This window comes from Festucalex cinctus, chromosome 3, assembly GCF_051991245.1.
Source record: "Festucalex cinctus isolate MCC-2025b chromosome 3, RoL_Fcin_1.0, whole genome shotgun sequence".
Classification (NCBI taxonomy): Eukaryota; Metazoa; Chordata; class Actinopteri; order Syngnathiformes; family Syngnathidae; genus Festucalex; species Festucalex cinctus.
Genome location: NC_135413.1, coordinates 28,959,559 through 28,973,010, shown reverse-complemented (window position 1 = coordinate 28,973,010; position 13,452 = coordinate 28,959,559). Strand labels below are relative to the sequence as shown.

Genomic DNA, 13,452 nt, shown 5'->3' with positions numbered 1-13,452 from the left:
ACACTATGCAACCCCCCCCCGCGGACCCAGATAACCCCGCCAGACTATACACACCTCCCACTGAGCGAAAACCACTGGGGCTAAAAAGAAAAGTTGATAAAACAAGACGAAAAATCAGTTATGAGACAAACTCATTCTAAAAGGAATTTTTTTTAATTAAGAAAAAGTATATATATTTAGCTCTTTTTTTTTTTTTTTTTTACATATCAAAAGTCTCGCATTTTTGGTAACATACCTGCAACATTTCACAGTAAAGTATCGCTCAACCCAATAATGCAGGACGTTATGCGACTCACTATTGTTCAGCCTATCAAACATGATTTTGCTGTTGCGTTAGAAAATCAAACAAAAAATTTGTTTCTAACAAAACTCAACAATAATGTATCTAAAATAATACTTCAATTCCATTAACACAAGCGTTAGTCTCTGCAGAGACCGTCAAAAATTGCCATAGCCGACTATATTTCAAGTCGTCAAGGCGGGGTATTGGGTAAAGTTTTCAACTAGCAATAATCGCGCCTCGGTTAAACCTCATAGGCTACGATACTGCCACTGCGCAAGAATAACGTAACGTGTTATGAACAAGTGAGTCATGACCCAGGCTACATTCCACAGTGACGGTTTTGACTTTTTAATGTTTTCCTCACATTGATTTGGGAAACAGTGAAACAGGCAATACAAATTTTCCACATCTGAACTTGGAACTAATGAGGACCTAAAACAAAAATTTTGCACAACATAATCAGGAAATCAACAAAACGCTGCTGGGAAAGTGTGTGGGCCGTCACATGTGTGCTGGCTGCACTGTGATTGGCCAGTCGGAGTTTTGGGGTGTGGCTTAACACTTTGAATTATTTCGGTTGGGGCTTTGCTACCTTTGATTGCATCATAAAAGAACATGGCTTCCCTCAGTGCAAGCACTTTTTAGGGAAGAGGAAACACTTTTTATTGAACAAATTTAGGCATTATATGTTGTTAGCATGTTTTCTATAAGACCCCTAAGAACACATTAAAGCATTGTTTGAATTATTCTAACTGCATTTGAGCCTAGCATTTAAGTTTAAAAAAAATGTCCTCTGTAGTGGACACATCATAGCTTAAATATATATATATATATATTTTTGTTCAAAAATGTATTTTGCAGCATTCCAGTTACTTCACAAAAAAGGGGAATATCAAAATAAACATGATTGGACAATATATATATATATATATATATATATATATATATATATATATATATATTTATTTATTTATTTATTTTTTACTTTTGTGTTCTGCTCAAGAGCATACTTAAATGTTTTTTTTTTTAAATTTTAAGTAGGGACAGAGAGTTTAGCTATGACAATTTGAAATAGCTGGTACAAAAATTACAAAGTCCTCAGGAATATAAAACCACTATTTTGTGAATGATCTTTGTAGCGCCACCTGCGTGTAACGAACATACTGATGAATGAGGCCAATTTTAACCATACTTGAGTTTGGAATGGTCACAGTTTTCTTGTTGAAGCTTTTCAAGGTGTATCGTGAGCAGATATCAGTTCATACCATTCCTGTACGAAAGGTTACTCATGGTCGCTCTGGCAAACATTTGTGTTATTTTTTGGGGGGGATTTGGCCAGCAGTGGAGACACTTTTCTGAGCCATTAGCCCGCACCCTCTCAGGGGATGATGACAGTATTACGTCCCAAAGTGTGACATGCAGAGTGGCAGTCATCATGATTACATGGCACGTTGGACACATGTTTATCTACAGTGCACGTAAGCAGCATTTTTTACAGCACTACTACTACGTCTAAGAGCTCCAGTGCTAATCAGGATGCTAATCCGCTAATTATGCTCTGATAACAGATCAAGTGTTTGGTTTGGGGCAGACACCTGCTCTCAATTTAATTCTATTCCCTTACAAGTCTTGGACGGAAGGTTTCGACTGTGTTCTTTGATAAATATGTCAAGTTTACGTTGCATAGATCAATCATAGAGAAGCAATCAACAGCATGAATTAGCATATCTTAACTTAGCGCACGCTCCTTCCTTGCTCCACTTAGCCAATGAGCAGTTCTCGCAAATCAACTCTTCATTTTTTTTTATAGCCTTAAAGCCAGCTCGGCGGGTTATCCTCGCCAGTCAAAAGGATTGATGAGCCCCCGATCGCCGTGAGCTGGTGCGGACGTCTAAATGAGGAGGCCCCGCGGACGTGTTCACTCTTCGTTAAGCGCCTCTCCACCAGGCGCGAGGGGCCCCCCCCCGAAGCATCCTCCTCCGCTCTGCCATCTATGGCATGTGGAAATCGTTTGTCAAAAGCGGCTTTTGCGAAATGATCGTGGTCCGAGAGGGACGGCGGCAAGAGACTGACGAGTGGGAAAGTGAATGAGGAATTGAGTTGCGCAGGGACGCAAACGAGGCTTTGCTCAGTATGATTGCGTCGCTTCCAAAGGATCGCTCCCTTGCTTCCTGGTTCATGTCGTAAATCATTTTGTATGTGCTAACAAAGCTCACATGAGACAGATACAAAAAAAAAAAAAAAAAGGAGAGAGACAGAGAGATGGAAAAATTGTGCTTCACATGTGAGATAGGACCACGTTGCTCTATTCTATTCATTAATAATGACAACTTCCAAATAGGCTGGACAAGTAAATGTATCTTTTGGGAAGCTATTTTTAGGTGGAAGATAAATTCAGAGCGGAAAAGGAATATTTAATATAACATGTTGACATAATGTAAGTGGGGGGGAAAAAAATGAGAGGGGAAAGATTTGATGACGTTCATTCTCTTATCAGTGACTCAGTGTCACGCCGCCACCAGAGTGGCGGGTCATGCTTTTATTTCACAGTCAGGTTCCTGTTTTATTTTGAAGTCATTAACCACCCTCTCACCTCAGGTCACTTGCCCTTCCTCCTGCACAGTAATCACCGGTCCACGCCCATGATTGTTTCCACCTGCTCCCAATCAACCCGGACATAAAAGCCACCTGCATTCTCCCCTCCGTTGCCGAAGTATCACATCTCAGTGCATGGAAGCGTCCCCACAGTCCTTGTTCCACAGTCCTTGTTCGATGTCTTGCCTTGCTTTGTCTTGCGCCCTTAGTTTGCCCCTTGTTTTCCTCCCTAGCGGAGCGTCTTTAGTTGTCCCTGTTTTTGAGTGCCCTTGTTTATTCTCCAGTTTGGAGCTCTTTTTGTTCTGCCTTTTTTCCCTCCTTGAGAGGTGTTTTTTGGTTCATTGGATTAAAGCTGCAGCCTTGTTGGCCAACTTACACTCTGCGTCTGAGTCCTACCTCCTCGCATCGTGTCAGTACACTTCGGCCAGCATGGACCCAGCGGAGAAGTTGGAGGCTGCACTTCGACGACAGGCCGCCCGCCTGTCGCAGACAGAGGAGCTCCAGCAGGCGATGGTCACCCGGATGGGAGAGCTCGCTGGACAGGTGCAGGAGCTAATGAGCCACCTGCGACACTCCACGCCGGCCATCACGAAACCAGAGACCGCAGAACCACCGATCCCAACTCCAGCCTTGACCGGGGCGGGGTTGAGACTGGCTCCCCCGGAGCGATACTCGGGAGACCAAGGACAATGTCAGGCATTCCTGACCGAATGCGACTTACATTTTGAACTTTCGCCACAGGCTTTTCCCACCGACCGTTCCCGTGTGGCCTTCATGATTTCCCATCTGACTGGACGAGCCAGAGACTGGGCCACCACGGAATGGGCACGGCACTCCCCGACTTGCTCAACCGCAGCCGGGTTTAGCAGGGCACTTCGCCTCGTGTTCGATCCAACCAACATGGATCGGGAAAAGACTCGAGAGCTTAGCAACCTCAGACAAGGCCGAGAATCGGTGAATGATTACGCAATCCGATTCCGAACTCTAGCGGCCAAGAGTGGCTGGAATGACACAGCCCTTTTTGACCACTTTTTAAAGGGGCTTTCCACAGCCATGCAAGAACTCTTATTGCCAGTGGACTTACCTGGCGATTTGGACTCATTGATCTCGTTGGCCATCCGCACAGATCATCGACGGCGAGATCTTTTGCAGACCAGCGGACATCAACGGGGACACGGCTCCGGATTCTTCCGGCACCCAGAAGCAAGAGGCCCTCCGCGAGGTGCCCTTCCCCAGTCGCCCACCGCGGGAAGGCCCAGCGAGAGTGACGAGGAGCCGATGCAGCTGGACCGCGCCCGATTGTCTCACCACGAACGCCAGCGACGTCGTCAAGAGGGGCGATGCTACTACTGTGGAGAACAAGGCCATCTGGTGGTAGCTTGTCCCACCAAGAGAGGCTCTCCGGTGGGTACCGCGACTCACAAGCAAGGCAAAAACCGAAAACTCACGCAAGTCAAGATTTCCTGCAATGCCATTTCCACAGACCTACTAGCTCTCATTGACTCCGGAGCGGACGAGAGCCTCATGGATTGGGGTCTGGTGGAAAAATTGCAGGCAGGCACGGAGCCACTTTCCACCCATATGAGGGCCAGGGCGCTCAATGGGAAAGACTTATTCCTCATCACACATGTCACAGAGCCTCTTGAGATCCATATTGGACAGCACCGAGAACTTCTTCGCTTCCATGTCTTCCGTTCCCCATCACACACACTGGTCCTGGGTCATCCCTGGTTGCAGTTGCACAACCCCCGCATCGACTGGCGATCGGGGCGAGTCCTGGACTGGGGAGATGATTGTGAACACCATGGGGTGGAGCGGCCAGCGGCAGAGGCACCTCCCGCTGCCATCCGACAGGTGTCTCTCGTGAATGACCAGGATTACCCGGACCTGAACACCGTTCCCACCTGCTATCATCCTCTCAGGGAGGTGTTCAGCAAGACCAAGGCCATGTCACTTCCCCCACATCGATCCTATGACTGTGCGATCGAGTTGATTCCTGGATCTACCATCCCCAAGGGGAGATTGTACTCTGTTTCGGGTCCCGAACGCAAGGCCCTAAACGAGTACATAGACACTTCCTTGAAAGCCGGACTTATTCGGCCCTCGTCATCGCCAGCTGGAGCCGGTTTTTTCTTTGTGGGCAAGAAGGATGGCTCATTACGCCCTTGCATTGACTACAGTCCCCTGAATGAAATCACAGTCAAGAATCGTTATCCTCTGCCCTTGATGTCCTCAGTATTCGACCAGCTCCAGCAAGCCAAGATATTCACCAAACTGGATCTACGCAACGCCTATCATCTCGTCCGTATTCGTGCAGGGGATGAGTGGAAAACTGGCTTCAATACTCCCCGAGGCCACTATGAATACTTAGTCATGCCATTTGGACTCACGAATGCGCCAGCTGTTTTCCAGGCCATGATCAATGACGTGCTCAAGGACTTCATCGACCAGTTCGTATATGTTTATTTGGACGACATATTGATTTACTCACCGGACTTGAAAACCCACCAGCACCATGTCACCCAAGTCTTGAAACGCCTGCTTGAACACCGGCTCTACGTGAAGGCTGAGAAGAGCCTTTTCCACGCCGATACCATCTCATTTCTGGGATTCGTCGTATCTCCTGGCAAAGTCGAGATGGAATCAGAGAAGGTCAGCGCGGTCAGGGACTGGCCCACACCTGAGTCCAGAAAGAAGGTGCAACAGTTCCTGGGATTCGCCAACTTTTACAGACGATTCATCCGCAACTTCAGCTCCATCGCAGCTCCACTCCATGCCTTGACCTCGCCACAGCAACGCTTCGTCTGGACTCCGGAGGCCAACGCCGCGTTCAACACACTCAAGAAACGTTTCACAGAGGCTCCGATACTCAGAGTTCCCGACCCTACCCGCCAGTTCGTGGTTGAGGTAGATGCCTCCAATCTGGGCGTCGGGGCCGTCCTATCCCAAAGGAGCCAGGAGGATGGAAAGGTGCACCCCTGCGCATTCTTGTCCAGGAAGCTCTCCAAGGCCGAGCGCAATTACAGCGTTGGAGATCGGGAACTACTGGCGGTCAAGGTCGCCCTAGAAGAGTGGAGGCACTGGCTGGAGGGCGCAGAACACCCCTTCATCATTTGGACAGATCACCGCAACCTGGAGTACCTGCGCCAAGCAAAAAGACTGAACCCCCGACAGGCCAGGTGGTCATTGTTTTTTAACAGATTTTCGTTTTCTCTGACCTACAGACCCGGAAGCAAGAATGTTAAAGCAGATGCCCTTTCACGTCTTCATGACCCGGAATCCACAGCAACCGAACCTGAACCCATCCTGCCGAGAGACTGCATAGTAGGAGCCCTGTCCTGGCAGATTGAAGAGGAAGTCAAGGACGCCCTTCAAGACACGATCACCCCGAAAGAATGCCCACCACGACGGCTTTTCGTCCCGGAGGCCCTAAGAGCACAGGTGATCAACTGGGCACACACCTCTCGTCTGTCTTGTCACCCAGGTACTCGCAGGACCCTGTTCGCTGTCGCCCGAAGATTCTGGTGGCCTTCCATGGAAGCCTCGGTACAGGAATATGTAAGGGCCTGCCCAGTCTGTGCCCGAAATAAATCATCTAATCAACCTCGGATGGGCCTCCTTCAGCCACTACCGATCCCCTCAAGACCCTGGGCTGAAATATCAATGGACTTTGTCACTGGACTTCCCACATCACATGGTAAAACCACAATACTTACAGTTGTTGATCGCTTCTCAAAGATGGTCCGCTTTATTCCATTACCCAAGTTACCCTCCGCCAAGAAAACAGCAGAAATAATGATAGACCAAGTATTCAGAACCCATGGATTCCCGCGACACATTGTGTCCGACCGCGGGCCCCAGTTCGTCTCTCGTTTCTGGAAAGAGTTCTGCAGAGCCATAGGGGCCAAGGCGAACTTAACCTCGGGCTACCACCCGGAAGCCAATGGACAAGCCGAGAGGCTAAATCAACAGCTGGAGACCGGACTCCGGTGCTTGGTCTCCCAAAATCCGTCCACCTGGAGCAAAAACTTGGTTTGGGTTGAACTGGCTCATAACTCGTTACCCACCTCTGCCACAGGAATCACGCCGTTCAAATGTGTGCATGGTTACGACCAGAAGACCCTTATGATGACAAATATCTTTGGAGAAGCGTTTCCCTCGCCCGGACGCGGGTCACCGGGGCCCCCCTCTGGAGCCAGGCCTGGAGGCGGGGCTCGCTGGCGAGCGCCTGGTGGCCGGGCCTGCACCCATGGGGCCCGGCCGGGCATAGCCCGAAGAGGCAACGTGGGTCCCCCTTCCCACGGGCTCACCACCGGTGGGAGGGGCCAAAGGGGTCGGGTGCAGTGTAGGCTGGGTGGCAGCCAAGGGAGGAGACCTTGGCGGACCGACCCCCGGCTACAGAAACTGGCTCTTGGGACATGGAATGTCACCTCTCTGGCAGGGAAGGAGCCCGAGCTGGTGTGCGAGGCCGAGAAGTTCCAACTAGACATAGTCGGACTCGCCTCCACACACAGCTTGGGCTCTGGTACCAGTCCTCTTGAGAGGGGTTGGACTCTCTTCCACTCTGGAGTTCCCCATGGTGTGAGGCGCAGAGCAGGTGTGGGCATACTTATTGCCCCCCGGCTCGGCGCCTGTACGTTGGGGTTTACCCCGGTGGACGAGAGGGTAGCCTCCCTCCGCCTTCGGGTGGGGGGACGGGTCCTGACTGTTGTTTGTGCATATGCACCAAACAGCAGCTCAGAGTACCCACCCTTTTTGGAGTCCTTGGAGGGTGTGCTGGAGAGCGCTCCCTCTGGGGACTCCCTCGTCCTGCTGGGGGACTTCAACGCTCACGTGGGGAATGACAGTGAGACCTGGGGGGGCGTGATTGGGAGGAACGGCCCCCCTGATCGGAACCCGAGCGGTGTTCTGTTATTGGACTTCTGTGCTCGTCACGGTTTGTCCATAACGAACACCATGTTCAAGCATAAGGGTGTCCATATGTGCACTTGGCACCAGGACACCCTAGGCCGCAGTTCGATGATCGACTTTGTAGTCGTGTCATCGGATTTGCGGCCGCATGTTTTGGACACTCGGGTGAAGAGAGGGGCGGAGCTGTCAACTGATCACCACCTGGTGGTGTGTTGGCTCCGATGGTGGGGGAAGATGCCAGTCCGACCTGGCAGACCCAAACGTATTGTGAGGGTTTGCTGGGAACGTCTGGCGGAATCCCCTGTCAGAAAGAGTTTCAATGCCCACCTCCGGCAGGGCTTCTCCCTTGTTTCGGGGGAGGCGGGGGACATTGAGTCCGAATGGGCCATGTTCCGCGCCTCCATTGTTGAGGCGGCCGATCGGAGCTGTGGCCGTAAGGTGGTCGGTGCCTGTCGTGGCGGCAATCCTCGAACCCGCTGGTGGACACCAGCGGTAAGAGATGCCGTCAAGCTGAAGAAGGAGTCCTATCGGGTCTTTTTGGCCTGTCGGACTCCGGAGGCAGCTGACGGGTACCGGATGGCCAAGCGGAACGCGGCTTCGGCGGTTGCTGAGGCAAAAACTCGGACATGGGAGGAATTCGGTGAGGCCATGGAAAACGACTTCCGGACGGCTTCGAGGAAATTCTGGTCCACCATCCGGCGTCTCAGGAGGGGAAAGCAGTACACCGTTAACACTGTGTATAGTGGCAATGGGGTGCTGCTGACCTCGACTCGGGACGTCGTGAAGCGGTGGGGGGAATACTTCGAAGACCTCCTCAATTCCACCAACACGTCTCCTCTTGAGGAAGCAGAGTCTGGGGACTCTGGGGTGGGCTCTCCTATCTCTGGGGTCGAAGTCACTGAGGTGGTTGGAAAGCTCCTCGGTGGCAGGGCCCCGGGGGTGGATGAGATCCGCCCGGAGTTCCTAAAGACTCTGGATGTTGTGGGGCTGTCGTGGTTGACACGCCTCTACAACATCGCGTGGACATCGGGGATAGTGCCTCTGGATTGGCAGACCGGGGTGGTGGTCCCCCTTTTTAAGAAGGGGGACCGGAGGGTGTGTTCCAACTACAGAGGGATCACACTCCTCAGCCTTCCTGGTAAGGTCTATTCAGGGGTGCTGGAGAGGAGGGTCCGTCGGGAGGTCGAATCTCGGATTCAGGAGGAGCAGTGTGGTTTTCGTCCTGGCCGTGGAACAGTGGACCAGCTCTACACCCTCCGCAGGATCCTCGAGGGTGCGTGGGAGTTCGCTCAACCAGTCCACATGTGTTTTGTGGATTTGGAGAAGGCGTTCGACCGTGTCCCTCGGGGAGTTCTGTGGGGGGTGCTTCGGGAGTACGGGGTGCCAGACCCCTTGATACGGGCTGTTCGGTCCCTGTACGACCGTTGCCAGAGTTTGGTCCGCATTGCCGGCAGTAAGTCGGATTCGTTTCCGGTGAGGGTTGGACTCCGCCAAGGTTGCCCTTTGTCACCGATTCTGTTCATAACTTTTATGGACAGAATTTCTAGGCGCAGCCGAGGCGTGGAGGGGTTCCGGTTTGGTGGCCTCAACATTGCATCTCTGCTCTTTGCAGATGATGTGGTGCTGTTGGCTTCATCAGGCCGGGGCCTTCAGCTCTCACTGGAGCGGTTCGCAGCCGAGTGTGAAGCGGCTGGGATGAGGATCAGCACCTCCAAATCCGAGACCATGGTCCTCAGTCGGAAAAGGGTGGAGTGTCGTCTTCAGGTCGGGGATGAGATCCTGCCCCAAGTGGAGGAGTTCAAGTATCTTGGGGTCTTGTTCACGAGTGAGGGTAGGATGGAGCGGGAGATCGACAGGCGGATCGGTGCAGCGTCTGCAGTGATGCGGACTCTGTATCGGTCCGTCGTGGTGAAGAAAGAGCTGAGCCAAAAGGCAAAGCTCTCGATTTACCGGTCGATCTACGTTCCAACCCTCACCTATGGTCACGAGCTGTGGGTCGTGACCGAAAGAACGAGATCCCGGATACAAGCGGCCGAAATGAGTTTCCTCCGCAGGGTGTCCGGGCTCTCCCTTAGAGATAGGGTGAGAAGCTCGGTCATCCGGGAGGGACTCAGAGTCGAGCCGCTGCTCCTCCGCGTTGAGAGGAGCCAGCTGAGGTGGCTCGGGCATCTGGTTCGGATGCCTCCTGGACGCCTCCCTGGGGAGGTGTTCCGGGCATGTCCCACTGGCGGGAGACCCCGGGGACGACCCAGGACACGCTGGAGAGACTATGTCTCTCGGTTGGCCTGGGAACGCCTCGGGATCCCGCCGGAGGAGCTGGTTGAAGTGGCTGGGGAGAGGGAAGTCTGGGTTTCCCTCCTGAAGCTGCTGCCCCCGCGACCCGACCCCGGATAAGCGGAAGAAGATGGATGGATGGATGGATGGATGGTTACGACCCACCTTACTTCGCAGACCTGGAGGAGGAAGCCTCAGTTCCCTCGGTTCTCGCCATGGTCCGCCGGTGCCGCCGAATCTGGTCAGCGGCTCGACTGGCACTACAACGTCAAGGCGACAGGATGAAAAGAGCTGCTGACCGGAGGAGGAGGGCCGCACCCCAGTATCAACCAGGTCAAAAGGTATGGCTATCGACGAAGAACCTTCATCTAAATGTACCTTGTCCAAAGTTGGCCCCTAGATTCGTGGGGCCATTCCCGATCACCAAGACAGTAGGTCCAGCCGCCGTGCGCCTGCGCCTGCCTCGATCCCTCCGCACCCACCCTACCTTCCATGTGAGCCAGGTCAAGCCTGTTCAGGACAGTTCCCTGGTCCCGCCCGAGCCTGCGCCGCCCCCTCCGGAGATGGTGGAGGGGGGCCCAGTTTATAAGGTCAGAAAATTATTGGACGTCCGAAAGCGGGGCCGGGGGCACCAATACCTGGTTGACTGGGAGGGTTACGGGCCTGAAGAACGGCAATGGGTGCCCGCCCGGTTCATTGTAGACCCCTCCCTCATCGACGATTTTTATGATGAACACCCCGAGGTTCCTGGGCCGTCGAGAGCCGGCCGTTGAGGGGGGGGTACTGTCACGCCGCCACCAGAGTGGCGGGTCATGCTTTTATTTCACAGTCAGGTTCCTGTTTTATTTTGAAGTCATTAACCACCCTCTCACCTCAGGTCACTTGCCCTTCCTCCTGCACAGTAATCACCGGTCCACGCCCATGATTGTTTCCACCTGCTCCCAATCAACCCGGACATAAAAGCCACCTGCATTCTCCCCTCCGTTGCCGAAGTATCACATCTCAGTGCATGGAAGCGTCCCCACAGTCCTTGTTCCACAGTCCTTGTTCGATGTCTTGCCTTGCTTTGTCTTGCGCCCTTAGTTTGCCCCTTGTTTTCCTCCCTAGCGGAGCGCCTTTAGTTGTCCCTGTTTTTGAGTGCCCTTGTTTATTCTCCAGTTTGGAGCTCTTTTTGTTCTGCCTTTTTTCCCTCCTTGAGAGGTGTTTTTTGGTTCATTGGATTAAAGCTGCAGCCTTGTTGGCCAACTTACACTCTGCGTCTGAGTCCTACCTCCTCGCATCGTGTCACTCAGAAAGAAACAAGCCAATAATTAAAACTAAAAATTACTCTATTCACAAACTCTATCTCACAATTTGTTTTTTTAACAGAAGGACTTGGCATGGAAGATAAAATTAAAATGTTTTTAAAACATTACCAGTTTATAAAGCTTTTACAAGATTATTTTTAATTCCATTATTACTTCTGTTAATTAAAAAAAATGGTGAACAATTCGACTTTATTTTAGTTGTCTTAAATAGTGGTTAAGGATGTTATTAAAACTAGACATAGACCGATATATTTTTTCAAGGCTGATACCGATATTGATAATTCGAAGCAAATGAGGCCGATGAGCGATATTTGGAACCAATATTCATTTTCAGTAAAAGGGAAACAAATATTGGCGAGGAAATATTAAAAAAAAATAAAGAATCAAAATCCCAGTTCTTAACTTGAATTTTTTTTTAAACAACTTTTAAGATTTGCAAAATGGTCTTTTTTTTTTTATTCTTTAAAAAATACACATATCGGTATTTGTTTTAAAATTCTAACAATAAGTTGAGTTCCTAGTGTCGTCAGCGCATCTTGAAAAACTTAAATAAATAGATCTGTATTAATTTCTCCAGTAAATAATGTTTTGCAAAATTTTGAAATATCAGAAATGTTCATTTTTTTACTCATTTTTTTACTCATTTTTTTTTTACAATTTCAAACAATCACAAAAGGTGCACAGTGTTCCCAGGGACTGAAAACTGAAAATTTAGCTCCTTAAGGTTAACACAGTTTTAAATAGATCTTTTATACCAATAACATGTCAAAATGCCGAATATCGGCACGATAATCGCCCCGGCCGATAATCGTCCTATGCCTAATTAAAAATATCCAAATGTTCAATGAATCTTCTTCAAGATAATGCCAAGGAGTTCTGTGAAATCATACTGAATGAATATTATGGGATTGCGCCCCTCACTGTTGCCGACCAGCGTGCCGCGCGTCCCCGCGTTTGACTCACCATGCGCTGGACGTGTTGTAGGGCAGCAGCGTGGGGCTGTGGCTCTCCCCTCGGAGGCTGTGTCTGGGCTGGTAGAGGCCGGGCACGTTGGGCTGAGCCTGCCCTTGGCTCTCGTCCGCCATGGAGCGCTGCCACTGGCTGCGGGCCTTCTTCAGCCAGCGGCCCCCCAGGCCCCATTTCTCCAGGTAGACCCGGCACAGCTCGTAATTGATGGCCGAGTAGTAGAGGAAGTCCAGGGCCAGCAGCACCATGACGAAGAAGCCGTAGATCCACACTCCCACCAGCGCCGTGTAATTACTGCATACAGATGAACGTGTTTAATGTGGCGTATTATGGGAAAGGGACATTTTAATGGCTTGTATACAAAGAGTTGGAAGTCTGGGGTGCCTGCCAACCCATCAAGTGTGAAATTTAAACAAAACTGTAAATCTTTTGTTATATGACTACTTAAAAACGAGTTAGCCATTCTGAATTCCCCCCCCCATCATGGACCTAAGTATATATAACTCAACTCAACTCAACTTTATTTATAAAGCGCTTTAAGAACCGGCATTGCTGTATACAAAGTGCTGTAAATAAACAAATATCGGTTTTGCAGCAAACAAGAACAATGCAAACATTTTGAAGATTTTCCACCCATGATATGAGAAGCAAGGCTGGGTGAAGATCCAGAGCTCCTTTCAAGTGACAGAGTCTAACTGTCAGACCACAAAATACTATCTTGCAGAGGCAATATCATGCACATGCCCCACAGGTGTGATGCCCCTGCTATAATGTCAAAGTCTAAAGGTAAGCAGAGCTGCATTGATTTTTGTGAAGTGGACAGATTAGCGTTAGCTTCTTTAAAAAAAAATAATAAAATGCTGAACTTGATTGCTCAGTGAAGTTGTCCAAATTCTAAGCATATTTGTCCCTGTCCCTGCTTTCATTATTTTTCCCCCACACTTTGAGCTCTGCTTCTGAGCAAAAGGCAACCCTGAAGCCCCCCAATCTCTAAACTTTTTTTATTTATTTATTTTTTTATAGCCATCATTGGTTTTTGACTTGACTGAGCATCATGTAGTAGCTTGTGTATGAATATATTTTTTTTGTTTTTTTGTACCGTTTTTTTTTTTCCAA

The 13,452-nt window shown here is 50.3% G+C and overlaps 1 protein-coding gene and 1 non-coding gene across 9 annotated transcripts in view; both read right to left on the bottom strand.

Moving 5' to 3' along the window:
• shisal1b (shisa like 1b) overlaps positions 1-13,452 on the bottom strand; it is a 105,063-nt gene that overhangs the window by 6,600 nt on the left and 85,011 nt on the right. For 7 of the 8 annotated variants that reach the window (XM_077517385.1, XM_077517379.1, XM_077517384.1 and 4 more), the window contains one exon: positions 12,330-12,630. In XM_077517385.1, coding sequence (XP_077373511.1) covers positions 12,330-12,630 — 301 coding nt within the window. Of the gene's footprint in view, positions 1-12,329; positions 12,631-13,452 lie in introns of those variants that run through there. The other variant, XM_077517386.1, reaches the window with a different exon arrangement.
• Positions 424-564, bottom strand: LOC144016811 (U4 spliceosomal RNA). The gene has a single exon (XR_013283022.1). It is a non-coding gene; the product is annotated as a U4 spliceosomal RNA (small nuclear RNA).